The sequence below is a fragment of the Triturus cristatus genome, chromosome 12 (genome assembly GCF_964204655.1).
Source record: "Triturus cristatus chromosome 12, aTriCri1.1, whole genome shotgun sequence".
Classification (NCBI taxonomy): domain Eukaryota; kingdom Metazoa; phylum Chordata; class Amphibia; order Caudata; family Salamandridae; genus Triturus; species Triturus cristatus.
In genome coordinates, this window is record NC_140595.1 from 729,805,797 (window position 1) to 729,828,737 (window position 22,941).

A 22,941-nucleotide genomic window follows, 5' to 3' on the forward strand; every position below is an offset into this window, starting at 1 on the left:
ACCAGCACAAATGGAGGAAACAGGCAACTACTGGACAGATCTAAACGGGCAGGGAGGGTCTGATAGTGAATTAAATAGGCATGAGAAGGAATTCAAACTACTAGCCTTGCCATTCCGTCCACCAAGGTTTAATTGCACTGGCCGGGAGCTTCTGACCTGACCTTCGGCGCTCTTTCTTTTGCAAATTAGGCACTGGGTGCAGGGGCACTGGAGAGACCTTCCCATATTTCACATGTGCTTTTACTCTGCCAGCAGTCATACCTTTCCCTCTCCATTTGGGGTGGCAGGTGGAAGCTTTCTTTTCCTTTCGCACCTGCTCATCCTGGCAGACATACTCCATTGGCACTTTTGGTGGCACAGTCTAGTCAGGTAAGTCATGCATTCTCTCTGCGCTGAAGTTCATTAATCTCTTCAGCATGCATATTAACCTATTAGGCCCCACTTCCAGTTTTTTGTTATATTGCACTGACGACGAGGCAATTTTTTCGTTATTTCATTACTTATTGGACAGTATTGATCCACAATTGATGTCTTATTAAGTTAAGTATTTGCCTCCACAATCCCCCAGCGAATGTCCTCATGGTGTGTCTTATTTGCATGACTTAATGGTGCCACAATTGTTTTTTTGCAGTATGGTCATCTTAGAAAGAGGCTGTAGGTTGGGTACTTTTCATTTCTGGATAGTTTCAATATATTTTACAGCTTCTCATTGCTCAAAAGTTTGTCATATCTGATATTCATCTCTTTCAATGCAATTGATTGCTTGGTTTTACTCAAACATGTTTTGCTGCATGGGTAAAGTGGGCTCTGGCCCAGGACCCCAGCCTTTCAAGGGTCTCCCTGATAGAGCCAGCTTTGTACTGTAGAGAGTCTTTCCCTGAGGACTATGAGTAATTCTTCAACAAATCTATTTTAAAAACCGTGTTTCTATAATGTATTCTCAATGCGGGTGATGTGTTGGAGTCTACTACAGACGTTTTGCAGAGAAATGTTTTGTTTCATACAACATCCAGAGAAAATTTCTATTAGAGAAAAACAGGACCTTATTAGATACCCCAGGATTTTGTGGCTTGGGGTGGCAAATCTTGTGGAAAAAAATGCAAATTAGCAGTCCAAAACTTGCAGTATTTTTGTGGCAGTCATAATATGTGCCTGTTACAGAAATGCTGCTCCAAATCACCTGGAAGTAAACTAATCGCGACAGAGGGGTATCCAGACAGCAGTTTGTTGTAGTGGCCTGCTGGGAACTCTGGTTGCGAGAGTTTCCGACAATGGAACTGAGGGGCCAGAACGAGTCTCCGCGTCACCTCAACATCCTCAGCAAATCACTTAAACTCTCTGTGCCTTAAAAAGTCATGAATCTGACCTTGTGTAATGTAACTGGTGCTCATGTAAATGGCTCCTATCCCCTTGTGCCCAGTTTGCACTATATATAGGTGCAAATGCAAAATTCTTTATTGTGTGGCCATGTCATCCCATTGACTCCGTGACCCACCAGAATGCCTTTATAAAGAGAAAGAGGTGTGGTATGGTATATTGGGTGTTGTTGTTAAGTGGTTCCTGTAAGTTATGACATTGTAATGAGGTGTGTTAATTGAAAATTGCTTAGTCATGTGATTTCACTGAAGCTGTCTGTGCCATTATAGTGATGCTTTCCTCATATGCAAACAAAGCAAGCCTCAATCCTCGATCTATCCCCACGGTACCTCCTCATTTCCTGATTTGTTTCTATTTTCCGATTTAATGTTACTAGCAACTACACAATTTTCCCCTCGTCTGCAGAGAATTTTTGTTATTGGTTAATTAAATGTGAAAGGGTTTTTAGGCATCCACTGTTGTGTTGCAAGTAGCCATTGGCTGAAGCTGGAGTGTATACATTTGTGGCTTTGTGAGTTTTAAGATGATCTTAGTGTCATTAGCTGGGTCGTAGCAAGTACGTTTAAAGGAGGTGACGAGTCCATGAGTGGGCAAGTGTTCATTAAAGAGGAAATAAGTGATTCTTTTTTTAAGCCTTAGGGGGCATATACTCCAGAAGAGAATGACGACGAGCGGAATGGTGTAAGTGTATTGAGTTGGGCTAGGTCAGTGAGGTAGGACTTTTTCCACTTGAAAACAGTCCTGGACGATTGTTTTTCAGTTGATTTGTAGCAGAGGTTGGTGGCCTACTGTGTTGAGTACAGACAATAGGACAAGGCTTACTGGTGCTGTGACCTCCATTCAAGCCGACGATGTTCTTGAGGTCATCCCAGATGGCGATTAACTCTGATTCTATGTTTCCTCCTGCTCTGAATCCTATCTGTCAGAAAGAGTTTCTTTTGCTGAGTGAAGTCACAGAACTCATTGAGAAGGTAGCCTTCTCTTCGTTGTTTTTTCTCCTTATGAATGGTCCATTGGATATTGATCTGCATGTGCGGGGTCATGCTGTTCAGTTCTTGCTTCTTTGCTAAGAGTATTTAATTTAAGTTGTTTTCAGGTTGTTTTTTAACTCTCCAGTGGATAGGGATGAGTTGATTATTGTGGTGAAGTGAGCTAAAGAATGATGATGGGTTCAACCCAGGTTTGTGTCTGGGGGTGAGTGTCTGAAAAGTTTCAGCGCTCCGTCCATCATCTCCTTGTGTTTGCATTGTTTGCCGTAAGTTGGCAAGGTATGCCCAGATGTGGGTCCCTTGCTCACTTTGCCACTGGATTCAAGCTAGCCTGGCTGAGGAAGTGTGACATACCCTGAAACCGGTCCTAGGATGCTTGTTTCCGGTTCAGGGAAGACCTGGTTTGGCAGTTCGGGCTGGACTGTTCCCATGAGGCAAAGGGTAAATACTGCTTTGCATATAGCTGGGTCTGAACTGAGGTGGCGAAGTGAGCTAAAGAATGATGATGGATTCAACCCAGATTTGTGACTGGGGGTGAGTGTCTGAAAAGTTTCAGCGCTGCGTCCATCATCTTCTTGTGTTTGTTTTGTGCACCTTTGTTTTCCAAGGGGCTGGCCTTAGTCTGGCTCTGCTTCGAATTGATTGATAGGTCTTTGCAGCTTTGCTCCTTGCACTTTGAAACTTAAGCATGATTACATTTGGCCCACAGGTCTGGCGCCTTGCACACGGTCCCACTGTCCTGAGGTATTTGATATGGCCGAACAACTTGACAACTTGCCACCTTGTACCATGAAAGAAATGGCTGTTTACCATTGCTCCTACTGCCCTGAATTATTTGATATGTCCTGACAACTTAGCACCTCATGCCTGTTTTCTAAATTACATCTAAAATGTCTATTTCTGCTGTATTTTATACTCCTTGTGCTGAACTGTTTTATTCTGTTTCTAGACAAAATGGACTCTTGTTATTAAGTTGTCTTATATTTAGTTTGAGGCCTCACAGACCGTGATTCTATTGCAAAAAAAGTTCTGTGTGTGTTTTGGCTCTTTGATTGCATTGTAAAGTTTTTAAGTGATCATACAATAAAGTATTTTACATGCTTGCTTTCTGGTCCAAGATCCAGCTCAGTGGCCGTTCCCCCTAAAGGGCGGAGGAGTATCGCCCTGCCTGCTGCAAGAACAGCAGATACACATAAAGGTCATTATTGCTATTTTATTACAGGCACAAGCTGTTGTACGAAACTGTTGGAGTGGGAGGGCAGGGGTGGGGCTGATCATGGCAACAGCAGGATCAGGATGATTTGTGAAGCTAGCTGCCAGTGCACATGTCGGGTTTGGTGGGCCTTCTTGCGACGGCCAGCCAGACCTGCGCCCTGCAGATTGCACAAAGCCTAGCCGTGTTAACCTGCCCGGGATTGCAGGTACAGGCACCTAGGCTCAAAAGGAGCGCTGGCTTAGCCTGCTCAAACCAATCTTGGCATTTTTCTTATGTTGAAAGCAGCATGAGAGCAGCTCCAGGATTGGTTAGGTGCAAACTCTAGGACGGCATCCTGAACCACTTTCCATTCCTCAACTTCCTTCCCTTCACTTTGGCCCAGCCCAATCATCCCTGAGGGCGTGAGGCACACACCAGCCTCTGCCGGCACTGTCAGCCGCTAGGAGATTTCCCCAGTCAGCAGCTGCGTCCGTGATCCCGCCAGCAGACACAAGGTCTCTTTTCCCTTCTTGAGAAAGTAGACAGCCGCAGTCTTGCCACCAGGTGGGAAGTGAACCGTGGGCACCAGCTGTCCTTAAGGCCTTTGACACCGACAGACAGAAGGCAGCATGCTGAAACAAGCATTTGCAATGCAATAGGTCTCGCAGTAGCAAAGTTTAAAGTTATTGGTATTGTAAATGGCATTGTTTATTATCTATCTTTTTAAAGCAACAAATATATAAAAGGCTATTTATAATGTTAGTATGTGAAAGTGGGGTAAATGTGATATGTACGGTAATGTGACCAGGCTATGAAAGCGGCTACCACGAGTAAAAATTATGTCTTTCTCTAACCAGCGCCAGATAAACGTCTGTATTGTGACAAAAAAAACGCACAAAAGGCTGCCTGAAAGTCTGCTGTAGTTTGACTTCCTGTGACACTCCAGACACTTTAGAAACAAACCAGCCCAGGCAAATTGACCGTAAAAAAGCAAACTGAGAAAGATAAGAATCTATTCTTCTGCAGCATCTGTGTGATGCAAATTAATCACAGCAGGATACTAAAGTCATTGAGGCAACAAAGGTGAACCCTAAAAAAACTAGACATGGCAACCTGCCTGCTGACTTGCACGGTCTAGCGGCAGAGCAATGGGAGGGAATAAATGGTCTTTGAATGCCCTGCACATCTCCCGCAAAGTCAGACAGCACCTCTGCAAGGATGGCTGCCAGCAAAAGATATCAGGCTGCTGGCGGCTGAAAATCTCGCAGACGGTGCGATACTTAATATGGGCACCAGAGAATCTTATGAGCAATTTTACAGCGCGCAGGCTTCTCTCCTAGACAAGTATGGTTCCTGTGGCAAGAGTCAGCCTGTCCCTGTGGTTGCAGATGGTGGGCACTGCCATGCATTTTTTGAGGACCGTCACCCGAACGTTTTTATTTTTCATTACACGGAGAAGGAGGCGGACCATGAAAAGAGAGAAAGATGAACGCAGAAGATTAAGGAAATAGTGCAAAGGGAGAAGATGCAGGGATGAAAAAGTAGGTACAACAAGTGGGAGATAAAGAGACAGAGTGTGGTGCTAGAAAGAGGCGTGTGGCAGAATCAAGACTAGGTATTTACATGCAAGAGGGTCTCCAACTCGTTTTTAAAGCGCTATCCAAACGCTAGACCTCTCTGAGGAGTAACCCCTTTGCGACCAAAAGCACAGGAAAGGTGTCAGTGTGTGAGAACTGGAGCTCTTAATCAGGCAGCGATCATTACAATTAGAGTTCGGTTATGATGCATGCCACCACTTATTTGCATGCGGCAAACGGCTCGTGATTGACGGGCACGCAGAAAGTGCAAGGACACCGTATGTAGCCGCCACTTGAAGCATTTTAGGAAATTTATGAGTGGACGAACAAACTTTAATGCATAAAGAACAAAAAAACAACAACAAAAACAAGCATTGGCCGCACGCGCGCCTCGCAATTAAAGTTTAAAAAAAAAACGAAAAAAAAAGACAAGCCCGGCGGAGCGTGGCGCGCGCGCGCTTGGGGGCGGGGGAGCGGACCCTTTGAAGTGCTCCCAAAAGGCGGATTGCATGGCGGCATGATGCACGTGATTGTGCGTGTGCTAGCCATGCAATCCGCTTTTTGGGAGCATTTTTCAAACCCGCTTTCTATAGTCTCGCTTCGCGATCGCTTACGCGATAGCAAGGTCGAGACCTAAAAATGATCACACGTTTTATTCGTCCTTTGCGTCTCCTTAGATCACAGGGCAAAATGTGTCCTGTCCATCAAACAGATACAGTGCCCCCTTTCCTAGTCCCCGCTGAGCAGGGTGGAGACCCAGCGGGCATATTTCTGGCTTTGACTCATTTTATTTAATTAATGTGAGGCTGAAAATGAGAGGAAATTAAACCGCTTGCTCAGTCCGGAGAGAATAAAGACCTTAAGTGGCCGCGCCATAAATAATAGTCCAATATTTACTCAGAATCCAAGACGTGTAAGCCACAAATTAAATTGCAATTTGCTGCAATCAGCACTAAAGTGATTGTCAATTCTTTGGAAATGTTACAGCCACGCAGCATACCATCAGAGCACAGGCCATGAATGCAAAACCACATTTTTTTCCAGCTGCAACACTTTTACGAAACCCTTGCTTCATCAGAACCTGTAAGGCTTCCTGAGTGAGCCATTAATCTCATTTAATTTTTCATGGCACCTCTTTAACATGGACATTTATTTAGCTGTAATCTTTGATCGCTGACTGTTTCTGAAAATTAAATTACATTCCCGGTTCCCGTTTATGTTGATGGGATTGTTTTTTTTCCTTCAGAACAATGGTGTATGACAGGCATGTGGGGAGAGGGGTGAGGAGAGCAGGGGAGCTGGCTGGGTGAAGAGAAGAAGGGATGGAGACGGACCCCAACATGACGGCTGCGGGGCACTGAACGGAGCTAGGGCCAGTGGAGGAGCTGGAAGTGCTGCACGCACAATGCTGCCAGTGTGACTCTGGCCTCCGTGCTTGGCATCCTCGGTCTCAAAGACTAAGTTGCAACTGCAAGAGAGGTAGCCGCAAATAAAGAAACAGCCATGCATATTTTTATGCTGCTTTGGACTTATCTGAGTAAGGGGGTGTGCAGGCTGAGGTGTTTGTTGGGGTTATGTCTGGCGGCAGCTTTTATTCTTGCTGCACCAAACGTTCAATAGGAAAGGACTCCCTGTCCCCACTCCAGTGAATGTCATGCAAACAATATGTGTGCCTGCTGTTGTTATAATGTATTTTTTTAAATATGAATTTAGAAACATTCATGTGTCCTCACCCTAACAACAATGCTATTAGTGAGTTTTTGTACACCAAATATGTGGCCTTGTTTCTTATGATACCTTAAGCAACATTATACTCTGTGAAATCAAACATAGGATGTCTTTGTACAGAGCATATCCTGAACTTGCCTATTTTATGGTGCACTAATATTTGATAATGAAGGAAAGTGAGACTTGGTAAAATAAAATATTTGCATAGGATCACACAGTTTTGTCCAGTGGGTAAGACGGAATTGGTAAGACAATTTCCGCTTTTACTTTATGCAGTTCAGACTTTGGGACTGCAAGTCTGCTGTGCTCATGCTGTGAAAGATGGAAAGAACTTTAATGCCCCACCACTTTCAAAAGTCAACAGCCGCCGCTGATCCAGCTTCCTGCTAAATTTAGTGTAATTCTGTTCAACAGTCTCTACTGTTGTGCTCCTTACAAAGGTCTGTGGAAAATGCATGGGGTTTTGTATTTTAGGACAACCTCTTTTTCTAGGCCGCACACTTGATGGATCACCCCAAAATTTTCAAGAAAGGAGCTGAATTGTATGAAAATGTTTTAGGGCAGTTTTCTTAAAGATTTGTCAAATGCCTCTAAAAAGCAAACCTAACTATAATTAACTATAACTATCCAGTGGTATACACATATATATATATATATGTATATATATATATTAAACATAGTCTGCTGTTGTGATAAAATGAAATAAAAAATTCTACATACAACATAACTGCACAATTTCTGTGGTTTTGTGTGTGTAAAATCTGAACCTAACTTTAACGTCCCTGTAACCTTTGTTTTATTAGTCGATTTCTATGTTTTTTTAAATTCTATTTCCTAACTATAACATCCCTGTAACCTTTGTTTTTTGCAGGGAATTTTAATGATTTTTTAATGCTATTTTCTAACTGTAAACATTGTTTTTTTAGTAAACTCCCATACACACCCATGCACACACACACACACACACACATATATATATTTATACATATTACCTACTGACGTTCGCCAGTAGGTAGTTATAGTTAGGACCTAGTTTCCATAGGAAAAGCATTTTTTGTTTTTCCAATAACGTTGGCGCCGGGTGACGAATCTTCGCGAAATTTTCAAAACTAGTGGGGCGCTTCGGTCAGCTCCTGTCTTGAAAGTTTTGGGGTGATTTGTCAATGGGGGCGAGAAAAAAGGGGGGTCCCAAAACGCGTTTTCCCCATGTTATGTTCCATAGGAAACTTTAGACAAAGCTACAGCCCGAACTGCTGAACGGAATTACACCAAAGTTGGCAAAAAGGTAGGTCTTGGTTCAGAAAGAGTCCTTTTTGTTAAATGGTGTAAATCCGTTCAGTAGTTCCTGAGAAATTAGAAAAATAAAAAGTTTCGATATCTAGGGCAGCGGTGGGTTCTCGAACCCTCCCGAGCACAAGCTTCACTGTGATTGGCTGCCAACACTCCAAACCAGGAAGTGTTGGCAGCCATCTTTTGACTCGGTAGAACCGAGTCACAAGAAAACAGGGAAAAAAATGTTTAAAAACAAGAAAAAGGGGAAGTGTAGACACCCTAGGCCTGCTCAGGGGGTGCCACAAGGACCCCCAGGGCCACAAAAAGCATTTATTTTTATAATTTCGGCGGAATTCGGGTTGGGGTCATGAATCCCACCGAAATTACAAAAAACAATGAAGCGCTGGAGCCCCCGGGTGGGCTAGATCCTGGGGGCATTGCCAAATTAATAATAGCAGAGGCCCTCGGGGCCCTCGGGGCCCCCGCAGACCCGAGGACCGCCACCTCCCCAGGGCATGAATAAAAACAACCGCGGGGCATGCCACCCCCACTCAGCCCCGGGGATCGCCACCTCCCCGGGGCTGATAAAAAAAATGCGTGGGGAGGGTCCCAATCACCCCCACGCTGCCCCGGGGACCATCAACTCTCTGGGGCTCTTTTTTAAAATTAATCCTGTGTGGGGGGGGGCTCGAGCCCCCCCACACGCCCCGGGGACCACCACCTCCCGGGGGCACTAAAAATGTAAATGCAGGGGTCCGTTACGGACCCCAGAGCCCCGGGGACCACCACTTCTCCGGGGCTTTGCAATGGTTGGGAGGGGGGCTGCGCGGCCCCCCTCCTGGAGTCATTCATGGCCCTGGGGATCGCCACCCCCCATAGCCAGCTCCTGCAGTGTCCTGGGGTGCCCACACCCGGGACACTGCTGTTTGCTTTGGCTCCCGCCCTGTCATAGCAAACACTGCTTTGGATTTTGGAAGCAAGACCAGGTTTTCTGCTCTCGCTTCAAAAATCCAAAGCAGAATTGCTTTTCCACAAGGGGGGCTGCATGTTAGCAGCTCCCCATGTGGAAAAGCAATGCCGGCTCCCGCAGGAGGCAGGGAGCTGGAGGGACCGTGGGGGCATTGGGGCTCCCCCCACGGTCCCCATGGGACAGGGTCCCCGGGCCGAAAATGGCCTCGGGAGGGGAGCAACGCGGCCTCCTTCCCATATTGAAAAAAAAATTAACACAATAGGGGTCAGGCCCTGGGGATGGGGTACCCAGGGCTCAAGAAATAGGAAAAGAAAGGGGGCCACACAGTACCTCTTCTAAAAAAATTAATTAAAAAAACAGCATTGCGCTGGAGGCCCCGCCCCCTAAGTGCATCACTCTGCAAGCGCGTTCTAAGTTGGGGATTTAATTCCCCTTGAATACTGGGGGTCCATGGAGGCCAACTAGCCTACCAGGTACCTTCAGTATGCACCACAGAGCTGCGTTGCAGAGAGGTGGTCCGAGGCCACGCCCCTTTTTACACCTCTCTGCAACGCAGCTCTGTGGTGCTTACTGGAGGTACCTGGTGGGCTAGTTGGACCACAGGAACCCTCAGGATTCAAGGGGACTTAATCCCCCAACTTAAAACACGCCACGGGGCGCGTTTGCACAGTGGTGAAGGGAGGGGCGGGGCCTGATGTGACATGTGTGCAAACACGTCCTGTGGCGTGTTTTAATTTGGGGGATTGAGGCACCTTGAATCCTGAGGGTCCCTGGGGGCCAACTAGCCCACCAGGTACCTCCAGTAAGCGCCACAGAGTTGTGTTGCAGAGAGGTGTAAAAAGGGGCATGGCCACGGACCACCAATATGCAATGCAGCCCTGTGAAATTCACTGAAAAAACCATAGGTTTCAGGCACGTTATAGTGAAAAATTTGTATTTACAAAACCTTAGAAATTCACTGAAAAAAACATAGGTTTCAGGGACGTTATAGTTAGTTGGACATTTCAGTCGTACAAAACCAGAGAAATTCCGCCGTTATAGTTAGTTCAGCTAACTATAACTCGCGCCCCCACTATGCACTGCTGATGACGTCACATATTACATCATTCATGACATGGTCAGTGACATCACTGATGACATCACTGATGAGATCTCAAATGACATCACTAATGACATCACTGATGACATCATCCAAGTGAAAATCTGATGCACCTCATCACACTCTAATATAACCTTTGATACACCCACTGTAAAATACAGACTAACATTTTTTTAACCATCGACACACCAATACCAGTTACTACATACGCACTCACTGATTCCTAGGTCTACACACACATCCACTCCTTCACCCAAACAATCACTCATACATGCAGTCACTCATCAATACAACACTATCATATGCACTTATACACCTATACAAACACTCACACACTGCCACTCATCCATGGAGTTACTCACACACCTAGTCAGTCATGCAAATAATCAATCACACTCCCATTTACTCACCTATACAGTTATACACACACCACCTCACCTATTCATACAGATACTAATGCATACTTACTCTCTTATATATTCACTGATACAAGTACCGTACCATACAGCCACTCTCACAATCACTGACTCTCACATATAGTCATTATATACTTCAACTCTCACATACACTGCCTTTTACATATGTGTTTACTTGGACATGTACCACTGAGACATCCATTCACTCACCAACACACCCATACACACACTCACCCACCCATACAGCTGTTTCCACATGCACTCTTGAACCCATACACCCAGTGAATCAACCACTCACACATCTATGCACAGAGTCACATACCTCCCACCCTCCCACACACTCACTCAGTCTCCATACAAATACTGAGCAAATACTCACGCAACCAATCAACAACCCATATAGACACTCATGTAGCTACTGACCTACCCATGCAGCAGCTTCCACAACAACAGACATTCACACAGTTTAGTCACTAACCCATGCATTCAGTAAGGCGTGAGTTATAGTTAGCTGAACTAACTATAACAGCAGAATTTCTATGGTTTTGTATGAGTGAAATGTCCAGCTAACTATAACGTCCCTGAAACCTATGGTTTTTTCTGTGAATTTCTAAGGTTTTTTTAAATGCTAATTTCTAACTATAACGTGCCTGAAACCTATGTTTTTTTCAGTGAATTTCAATGGTTTTTTAATTGCTAATTTCTAAGTATAACGTCCCTGAAACCTGTTTTTTTCAGTGAAAAAATATATATATAATGAAAACGCTTGACAGAACTCCAAAGGACAAAACGGAGCCAACAACAACTGCAATTGTTTTTCTTTTTTAATCTTAATGCACGGCAGACATTATATATATATAAACTATTTTGTGTATGTGTTTTTTAAAACAATATTTTTGTTTTTGATATTTTTGTACGTACGTTAACTATAGGAATACAAAACTTTTGTCATTAATATATTTGACTAAATATTTTTGGTCACGATATTGTTGGTTCTAATGCTATGCCAGTGATCCATTCAGCCATCCCTCATATACACAAAGTAGATACATGCCCCATAGGCGATTCAGTCATTTTCCACACACAGACAGAACAGGAACAGCATCAGTGGGACAGTTCAAGCATGCCCCTCTACACAGGGCAAAAGTTGAATCGAAGTGGTCGGTACAGCGGACCACCACCACACACAAAGAGCAGTATCAGAGGTGGTAGAACATACTTGTGTGACAGTCTGTCCCTGTGCCCTGCTCATCGATAGGCCAGGGATGACACTAGATGCCAACCTCCACTAAATGGATTTAATGCCCGACTTCCCCATTGCTCTGGGCTGCATCATTCCCAGACTCCTGTGGGTAAAAGACACCCTGTGCCCATATGCCTAAGATCCATCACTTCATAGGCCTAAGAGGCAGAACTGTCCACATAGACAGTGATATGCTTCACTATGCCAGCTTCCCCGTAGGTTCATACATGCTCATCTTATCCAATTTTCATGAGGTGCCCACTTACTAACAAAATTGGGCGCATTGGTCAGAAGTGCTTTAGGACCCAACTCTTCCTGTCCATTGAAAGTTGACATTGACCTCTAATAGAGTGGAACAAAGCCAACTCCACCATAAGTTTGAGATGCTGAACTTTCCAATGACATGAGACTCTGAACTTCACTCCTTAAGCCTTGGACACCAGCTCCCTCCACCCCCTTCCCGTAATCATGGGCAACCCATAAATAGGTCTAAAATGCTGATCTCAACTCATAGTACCAGGATGTAAAGTTTCCCCCATTTGGTCCTGCAGGCCCAAGCTGCTACTCTCCCCCTTTGGTCTGAGATAAGCACATAAGCTGTCCAACTCATACAAGATGTCAATCTCTACTCATAGGCTTCAGACACTCAACTCTCCAAGAGACAGCTCTCTCTTCATAAGCTGGGACACCCATAATGACCTTCCCAGACCCAAGACCCCTCAATGCCATTACAGATGAGCATTGACCTGCATTGTTCTATCTGTTCTCACCCAAAAATCCTGATGAAGGTGGGTTCCGTTGGATACGCTCAGCCGCGTTCTCCTGGATGATATCCCACAACCGCCATTGGACCTGGGGGTGTAGGATGTAGAATGGTTGGTTCGGATGCTTCTGTCTGTATTCCTTGTATCGCGTGAAGATTGGGTAATCTGGTTTCTTAAACCACTGATGGGCAAAAAGGACAAGAAAGGGTCTGAAGCATCTTATCATCCACCTCACCCTCTGCAGTTGGCAGCAAATGGCACTGTATTGTATCTGGTGGCCACAAATGCAACTCCTTTGCCCGTGATACCCGTAACCCACTCAACGTTCCTTTCAGAACCTATAGATGAGTGCTGATTTGTGGATATTTCTCAGCGGAGCAAATATAACACACTTTAAACGCCGGTGTTTGCGTCACAGTGATTGCTGTTTATTTTTATTTTTAACAGAGGGCTCCCTCTGTGCCCCCGCTCCACTCCCCACCCTTCCCACTGGCATTTTGCCAGCTCTAGCAGCAGAGCTGCTTTGTTAGATGCTGCAGTGTAGATGGCGATAGAGTCTACATACCACACTCACTACTGTTGCAGTGCTGGGGCTCAATGCTATACCAGTTCTGAATTCCCTTAATGTCTCCCCAATGCATACGAGGCCTGAGAGTCAATGCTTTTTCCTATTGCAGTAGCACAGCTTTACAAAGCAGTGACTGAGATTAATTCAAGCACCTCCATTCATCTCTTTCTGTTCTTTACAGTGAGTACTCTAAGTTCATTTGGTATGCCCAGACGTGGGCCACATAGTTCACTGTGCCATGGGACTCAGACTGCTCTTCGCTGCTAAGAAGCCTGAAGCTTGTCTGGAGTTGCTGGCATTTCTGTTCAGATGGGCCATGGCCTAGCAGTTCGAGCACTACTTACATTCTGAGGTGGAGCTAAGACTGTGTGCATATGTCTGGTCCTTGTCTATTATGGCACAAGTGACCAATACAATGATTTAAAATGTGGCCCAGAGTAATTACAAGTGGCTGAGATTAATTTAAGCATTTCATCCAACTTGTTTTATTTTACCTGGCCTGTTATTCAGCTACCTACAAGAAAACCAGACTAAAGCCTGGACCACAGTGTTTGTTTGCAGCAAGTAAGTCTTAGACTGGTTTCAAGCAGCAGGTTAGCGAAGGCCACTTACCTCATTAAGGTTTGCAGAGTACGGTGCAGGATCCCAAGCCACCAGAATCCCAGCCGTATAGAGAGGATTGTCTAGGAACCTGTTGCTCTCAGACGCCATTACCTGCCAATGAATTACACAGTACATCAGGGTCCATATTAAGGGAGTGTGACATATGATCAACTATAGAGTGCAGCTACTGATGTTCATAGGACAGTAGTGTAGATTAAGAACAGGGCATTATTATGGGTAATTGTCTGAATTTGTGTGTGTGGATCTGTCTGTGTGTCTGTGTGTCTGCATGCATGCATATCTGTATGTATGTGCACGTGTGTGAAAACACTTTTGAGTATAGAAAAATCCAATAGATTGGCACAAACAACACAAGATGCATAAGCTCCTACTTTCCACTAATTTACAGTACCTTCCCACCCTGGCCAGAGTTAGTATTCTGTCATTCTCTCACCAAGTGGTGCTATTCTGAGCCCAGGAAATTCCAATGTTTTGCCAATTTCGATAGAAAACAGTATATTTACCAGGCTCATGTCTTTGTAGAAAGAAACATGGAAATCAAGTGCAGGTGATGTGAAACAGAACTTTACTGTATATGTTTAACAAGACTAGTAACAGTTTTTTCTGATCAAATTAGAAGGATCTCATAGGAGCAGGCCAGTGTGGCATTTCCTACTTTTCATGGCTATCTCATCTTTGATCCCATAAAAAATGAGACTCTGCTTCTCCAGCAGAACTGGTATCACTGCTGAGCAGAGAGAGAGAGAAAGATTTGCGTGACAATGCTACACTCTGCCTGACTTGAACCAGCCGCTGGCCGTCATTAGGGTCTCCACCTTTTTTCACTGCACGAAAAGTGTCTGTCAGGCTGAGCAAATGTAAGCCTGACAGACATTCTTCATGTTCGGCTCTCGGCTTAGGAAGCCAGGCACTGTAAATGCGCTAAATGAGTGGATGCTTGGCTGCCTGAGATGAAATTTGCCAGGCTTAAGATGTCAAAGCCCGGGGGGCAATACCTCCTCAGCCTAGCAAGGACTTCTGTGAGCCTTCTCCTCACGACTAGGGGGAGCATCACTGATGGGCTCAGACCTGGATGCTTCAGTATTTAGCCCTAAAGTGCCCAGTATCAGTGATGTTATGTTATATGAGTTTTATAAAGCGCTCTTTCACTAGGGAGGTTCATTGGTGCTGGACTGTAGAAGACAGCATACGGCTAGAGAAAATGTAATCATAGGCTTGTCGAAAGAGCCAAGTCTTCAAGAGTTTGTGAAAATGCATGTAATTCATGGTAGATCTAATCGATGGGGGCGTGGAATTACAAATCCGATGGGCCAACACAACAAATCTAGACCCATCTATTCTCTTCCATTTGGAAGGGAGAATTCTGAGGAAGTTTTTGTGCCTGGTATATATGTTTTGACTTGAGATGATAGAAAGACAGGACATGTTCCATTTAGGGATTTAAACACAAGACTTAAAAAACTTAAACATTTAGCATTATTCCACAGGTAACCAGTGGAGAGTTTTCGATAGAGGTGTATTGTGGCAGCGTCTAGGCTGTTGACAAATTAGCCTGTTGCAAACTGCAATCTCTGATTAAGTCCTTTAAGGGGGCAAGATAGAGGGAATTGGCACAATTGAAAGTAGAGATTACCAAAGCCTGCACAATCTGAATTAGAGAATTGAAAGCAAAACATATGTCAATATTCTTTATTCTTCGTAGTTGATTGAAGCAGGCAGAGGTGACTGTTCCCAAATGGGGTTTCAACGATAAATTCCTATCAATGATAATTCCGAGAATCTTAACAGAATTCTTTTGCTTAGGATGGTCGCCCATCAATAGAGGCCAGAAAGACGGATTCCACAGATTCTGTTTGTTGTGAGTGATGACAATCTAAGTCCTATCAGTGTTAAACTTTATATGGTTGCTATTTATCCAATCTCTTATACATAACATATTGTTCTGAAAGAACCCCATGGATTCAGGGCAGTGATTGATGGGGGATAGTAACTGCAAATCATCAGCATCATTATAAACTCTGACTTGCATCTCTTTCAATGAGTGCACCAAGGGTCGAATATACAGATTAAAGAGATGTGGAGACAAAGAAGATCCCTGAGGAACTCCAAAGGTAAGCTGTACCTTGGGAGAACTGAAAGGGGAAAGGCAGACAGGCTGTGGTCGATACTTTAGAAAAGATGAAACCCAGGCCAATGCCGCATACTGAAGGCCTGTGGCTCTGACACAGTCTACCAAAATCTCATGGTCGACTGTGACAAACGCCGCTGCCACATCTAGAAGGACTAGCGCTAGTGTATTACCTCTGTCTGTCTCCTCCCTCATGTCATCAATGACTGAGATGATGACTGTTTCCGTTGAATGGGCAGAACGAAAGCCTGCTTGCTGGGGGTCATAGAATTTAGACTCCTCCAAAAAGGAACAAAGGTGTCTGGCCACATGCGCTTCCAACACCTTCACCAAAAAACATAGTAATGAAATTAGCCGGTAATTTTTCAAGGTGAGGGGATCCTCACCCAATTTCTTTTGGAGAGGGACCACTATAGCCACTTTGAAAGTATTAGGTACCGTGCCATGACTAAAGGAGTGAATAAATAAAGAAATAGCTATCTTAGGACAATGTGAATAAGCCATTTTAATAATTCTAGGTGGACAGATATCATTAGGAGAACCCGACTTAACTTTGGAAAGCGGGTAAATTGACAGAGTTACTTTCTTCTGTGACTATCATATTAGTTATGGGGCTAAGAGGAATAATGTCATTTATTTTCTTCGTCTTTACTACGAAAAAAGTGTTGAGCATACCACATAAGCTTTGTGACAATTGAATGGGCAGAGTCACCCTGTCAAGATTGGACAGCTCAGACACTATGTTAAATATTTCCTTAGAACTATTAGTAGAAAAGGAAGTTACATTAGATTGTTGAATAATCTTTTATAATCTCTAAGAAGTGACAGAAAAAATGTCTTTTCCTCAATAGAATAATTCGCTCACCATTTCCTTTCTGCATGGTGAAGATTGGACTTTGCTGTTTTAGGTCCTCTGAGAACCATTTAGCGGCGTCATGATGACAAGCTTGCTTTAATTTTTTAATAAGGGCATGCGCATTGCTAGCTGTAATGAGCCAGTCGGAGATGTTTTCTGTATGGCTGTCTATATCATCATGAAAAGAGGGGAGAGTAGAGGTTAAGGAATCTAAATCAACTCTAGACCAGTTTCTGCAAAGCAGATCGGGACCTGGAGGGGGTTTCAGAAACATCAGGCCCGATTACTAGAATTTAATCAGATAGTGGTCTGACCGTGCACATGAAGAGATTGTGGGCCCGATTCACAGAACTAACTTATGACAAAATCCTAAACTTACTACTTTTGGTATTCACAGAAGGCATTTAGTAGTAGTAAAGTTAGGATATAGTCTTAAGTCTGTCTCAAGTCTGTCTCAGGTTTGTCTTAAGTTTGTCTTAAGTCTGTCTTAAGTCTGTCTTAAGTCTGTCTTTAGTTTGTCTTAAGTCTGTCTTAAGTCGGTCTTAAGTCTGTCTTAAGTCTGTCCTAAGTTTTTCTTAAGTCTGTCTTACTTAACCCCTTCAGTGCCACGCCCTTTCCCCGCCCTGTGCCGGGCGTTACATTAGCGGGCGGGGTTCATGACGAGATAGTCTCGTCATGGGCACAGCGCAACCGTGCTCCATGACGAGACCATCTCGTCATGGGCACTGAAGAGGTTAAGTCTGTCTTAAGTCTGACTTCAGTCAAACTTAAGAAAAAATCCTAACTTTACTACTACTAAATAACTTCTCTGAATATCAAAAGTAGTAGGACAGACTTAAGACAGACTTAAGACAGACTTAAGACAAACTTAGGACAGACTTAAGACAGACTTAAGACAGACTTAAGACAAACTTAGGACAGACTTCAGACAGACTTAAGACAGACTTAAGACAGACTTAAGACAAACCTAAGACAAAATAAGACAGACTTAAGACAAACTTAAGACAAACTTATGATAGACTTAAGACAGACTTAAGACAGACTTAAGACAAAATCCTAACTTTACTACTACTAAATGCCTTCTGTGAATGCCAAAAGTAGTAAGTTTAGGATTTTGTCTTAAGTTAGTTCTGTGAATCGGGCCCTGTAATATTAGCCACGGATAGGTTAATGGTCCATACCTGGTCTAATGTGTGGCCTTTCTCATGTTTGGGGTAGAATACAGGCTGTTCTAGATTTCGCTTACTTACCAGTTCAGTCAATTCTGCTGAAAGAGACCCACCAGCTTCTTCATTTGCCCAAAAGTTCAGGTCCCTTATTAACAACATTTTTGCATGGTCGATGACCAGTGGGGACAGGGAGTCTGCAAGCAGCAGAGGGAAGAGTCTTATATAGCCCGGCGGTCTATACACTACAATACAAGTAAGAGAGGCCATTGGGATTCTAACTTAATCAGAAGTGATACCCGTCCCAGAATGGAGTGGGGACAGCAACTTTCACTGACCCCATCCTGCTCTGTGAGGAGATAAGGAAGGTCCTCCTCTCATTGGCTGACACATGACAAGGTTAGGAAATTAGCAGAGGCAGCAAAATCTTCCTTCTGTCCTTTCCTCCCCCGAAGCCTCCAGGAAACAACTGGGGCTTCTGCTTCTCATTCCTGCTACCTGATGCCACCGCCTTGGCAGGAAAGTATTTAATGAATGTTGAATGCATGTGTGTATTTGTGAATGTATCTGTATATGCCAGTGTGTGCTGTAAATGGGTGTGTCTATGTGCCTGTGATTGGAGGGTGTATGCATGCACGCTTGTGAATGGGTGTGATTGAGTGTAAATGTGGATGGATGTGAGTGTGTGTATGTGTGTTTGTGTGAGTACGCATGGAAGAGAGGGTGCATGTGTGTGCCCGCCTTGCCACTTCTGCATATTTCAAGCCACCACTAACTTGAGCAACAACTGGTATCATCCACAACTACAGTAAGTCTTTCCAATGAATAGATGTGGCTGTGTGGATGGCTGGAGATTGAAAGTGCAGTGACAGAAGAGGAAGAGACACACTGAAGAATGAGCTGGAGAGAGTCTACAGTCAGGTGAAGCTAAATTAGGGACATCAATATTCATGAGGTCGTTGTCCATGTGTACATCTTCAAGGTGGGTATCCTCGTGATCAGATGGCATGTTGCAGGACTCAACATTCAGTCCTGCGGAAGCATAGCGCATTTTAAGTCATGCTCTTGCCATGGTTCCACATGGAGGGCATCAAGACATTAGTGGTGAGATATGGATCATGGTCAAATGGGGAATCACCAGTGCATAATAGGAGCCCTGGTTGCAGGTACTCATATTTTGGAACTGCCATTCATTTTCCATCATCGGACTTTTACCCAGAGCGAGAACAAAAAAAACAAAAGGGGTAGAGGAGTGGGGAAGAGAAAGTTAAAAACACTGTTGCAAAGAAAGTAATCATGACTCATGAAGAAGAATGTACAGAGTGAAATAAGTGGGCAGAGCGATTGTTGGTTGATGAAAGGGATGTGAGGTGGCATCAAGACTACGCAGTATATGTATTCTGCACTGCAACATTCAATAGCGCAGGATACTGCTTCAAAATGTTTGTCACCGACGCTCATTCTTTTACAAATTACGAACCCTTATGGGACCTTTTCAAGTCATGTTACCTTGACAGAGATGAAATGAACTTGCTCTTCTTCTTTTATCAGTACAGTCTGGTATTTCTCAGCAAATACCTTAGTTGCGCTTTTGAGGGGATTCAAAGAGTTGATGAGGAGTGTTGGAGAATCCATGCCCTTACCTTTCTCTCGAACATCTGTTCAGCAGGAACCAGTATATACTGTGTGGAGTGTTACAAAAGTTCTCCTAGAGTACGGCATAACACACTAGATCTGGGCTTCCAGGTAGGTGTACCAACTCTTCCATATGACCATGAAACACTCAACCAAATCATTCACTTGAGGTTACTTTGCCGTGCCAGGAGGCCATGAACCTATCACAAACACATAGCGTTTTTCAACTGAAGGGAGGGCAATTTTCTGATTTCACCTCTGGACCTTCATTTGTTGAGAATTTGAGATTCAGAGCAGATGTAACAACAACAGCGCCAGTACTAGGAGGTGGTACAACCTCGGGGAACGAGGAATTCTCATGCATGATCACCAGAAGATATTGGCCTGAGTGGGTCATGCAAAGGAATCGGAAGCAACATCTTTTCCTCCATGCTAGTAGGGATCTGAGACATCTGCAAAGGTTTAGTAGCATTACCTTCACTCACATATTCTGACAATTGTGACAACTGCCAAGCATGTACACTACCAGCTGATCAAGAAAAGGGAACAAGACTTGTTGATGAACCAGACACTTTGTAGCTACAATTCCGCTTTACCCTTCATGTGCAAACGCCATCACCTGTTCCCTCCTGCCTTGGAAATTACCAAATTAGTGCATCTCAGTAGAAGGCCAGATCGATGTTGAGCGAGCTCGCCATGCATTTTTCAGAAATACTTCAGTTTCTGGAGGTCACACCACTTGTACATTCATTTTACCATTTCCAGTTTCAAAGAAAGACTTTTTGAGAGACCGAGAAAGCTGGAAGACATTCTGATCATGAAGTGGGTCCCATTCAATGCATGTTCAGGCTCAAGCAGTGGATCACAGTTGATCTGTGGCATCAAAGACTCTTGCCATCCAGCATCAAAAGGGGCAGGGGAAATACCTGCTATGGATTCCGTCTACCCTGCTCCAAGACTGCCTGGCCCTTTAAAGACTTTGCAAAGCATTGTCCAGAAACACCACTTACAGACACTTCGCTGACCATTTCAATATCTTTGAGCAATCCGGAAGCCTCCAATAAAATATTAGTTGGACTTTTTGCAAACCTTACAACCCCATATAAGGCAAGAATGAATAAGAGGGGATCAAGCAGCATCTTTCCTGCATCTTCTTCCTAAGTCATGAACCTGCAAAGTAACGTTCTGACTCTTGTTGCAGAGTCTGGTACTTTTTAATTGAGTGGAAGGTTGTCAGAATTAGATCCGATAACTGCCCAAAGCTGAGTACTTCACTAACCTCTGACTGTCTGGCACACCTGCTGATCCTTGTACCCCAAGGATAGAGAACAGCTGAGTACTTTTCTGGCTGCCGACTACCACAGATATTGGCTCTGGCCCAAGATCTCATGGTTCCAAAGCTTCTGAAAATTTGCAATACATCCCTCAGGGAGGCAGACGTTTTTATCACCTGGAAGCAGGCTTTTATAATTCCCCTTGCCAAGCTATCCACCAATGGCCCAAATATTCTCTATAACTTTAGACCCATCTCATTATTGCCATGTCAGACCAATTTAATAGAAAGATGTGTAAATTCTTAGTTAACAGCTTATCTGGAATGCAAATAGCTGCTAGATGAGACTGGTTTTTGTTCTTTTCATAGTAGTGAGACCATGCTCTAAGCCGTAGTTGAGGACTTCAGAATCCTCTTGGACCAGGGGGGTTGGACTCTCTGGTCCTTCTTGACTGATCTCCCGCATTTGGCACGGTCTCACACTCAGTGCTCATGAAGTGACTTATGGATTTTGGGGTCTCGGTAGACTGGCGTTCAGCTGAATTAATTCTTTGTGTGTGATCCAATTGTGTTTTCTTGTCCCCCTTCCATCTGGGTAATTTTAATTTCTCTTGCAGTGCTTCTCAGGGACCACTCCTTAGTCCTATTCTGTTTAACATATATATAGCTCCCCTTGTTGCTTTGTTTAGAAACTATAGATTCCGAAGTGTGCCATATGCTGACGATACTCAAATTGTCACCTCAATTTCTGAATCCTTGGGGACACAGAGCCATTTCACCACCTGAGTGAGAGTGTCAGCTGATTAGATGAATGACAGGTTTTTGAAGCAGAACTCTGATGAGACAGAGAGTCTGCTTTTTAGAGCCAACTCTCCTAACTGGTGCTCTAACTGGTAGCCAAACCAATTGGGACCTTTACCTACTCTTACCAGTGGCACAACGCAAAATTATGGTGCCCCTCTGTAAAATGTGATGAGGTGCCCCAGTGTTTCCCATATCTCACAGGTATTCATTGGTCTTGGGGTAGAGAGGGGCCGCAGAAGGATTTTGGGGACCCTGAAGGGTTAGGGGGGCCCCCGCGCTGGTGGGCCTGCAGAGCCTTGCGTTACGCCCCTGACTCCTGCTACCTGCACTTCAAATCTGGGTGTGTTGTTTGATTCCAGTCTCACTTTCACCGGCCTATTTTACTAATGACAAAGCCCTCCCTTATCTGCCAGTATCTGCACATGAAACAGCTGTTCAGGCCTTAATCAACTCCCGCCTGGACTACGCTAATTCCCTGTATCTGGGTCTTCCTGCTTTTCTTCTGAGCAGGCTGCAGATGGTTCAGATCCCAGCAGCTTATGTAATTCTTAATCTCTCACAGAGAATGTCGGTCAGGCATCTCCTTCCAAGCTGACAGTGTCTGCTGGTCCATCAGAGATGCATCTTTAAAGCTCGATGCCCAGTTAAAGATTACCAAATAGGCAAAGTAGGTACTGTACTATGGGCCCCACTCCTTTTAGGGGCCCCGCGACAACGGATCAAAATAATATTGATTTGATCTTGAAAGAAATTTACAATCAAGCTTTCTTAAAATGTTTCCAAAAGATAAAAAAAAAGGAATCAACTCAAAGAAATGAAAACTTTACATTAAAGACTCCACTAATTACGACGTTTTGCAAAAGGTTGATGTCCAAGATATCCTGAAAGATTTCACCACAAACAAATTGGGGAAACTGAATTTTAAAGTTGTGTTGGTTTATTAACATTTAAACAAAAATGTTTAATAACATTAATAATTGTTAATGCTTCGTTTTTTTGTAATACAATTGGTTTATTTAAATTATTTGTTGGTAAATAAAAAAAACTATTAAGTGATAATTTGCGAGGAGGGGCCAGGAAATGTCCACTGCCTAGGGGCCTCCACAGTGTTTAATTTGGCACTGTCTATGTCTGATTTATAGGGTTTTTGTTAAGGGTAAAAGTCCTACCAATCTCAGAAGGAAGGTGCTCTTCAATGGGCCTGCACTCTTTTTGCACCATCCTCTTGCAGGTTCCTAGGATTCGGAAAAGGTGTAT

At 44.0% G+C, this 22,941-nt stretch overlaps 1 protein-coding gene across 2 annotated transcripts in view; it reads right to left on the minus strand.

The window, feature by feature from the left end:
• Positions 1-22,941, minus strand: part of LOC146782612 (beta-galactoside alpha-2,6-sialyltransferase 1-like) — a 137,810-nt gene that overhangs the window by 18,111 nt on the left and 96,758 nt on the right. For both annotated transcript variants that reach the window (XM_085637780.1, XM_085637781.1), the window contains exons 5-6: positions 13,811-13,912; positions 12,637-12,811 (exon numbers count right to left, since the gene is read on the minus strand). In XM_085637780.1, the coding sequence (XP_085493906.1) occupies positions 12,637-12,811; positions 13,811-13,912 (277 nt within the window). The remainder of the gene's footprint in view (positions 1-12,636; positions 12,812-13,810; positions 13,913-22,941) is intronic.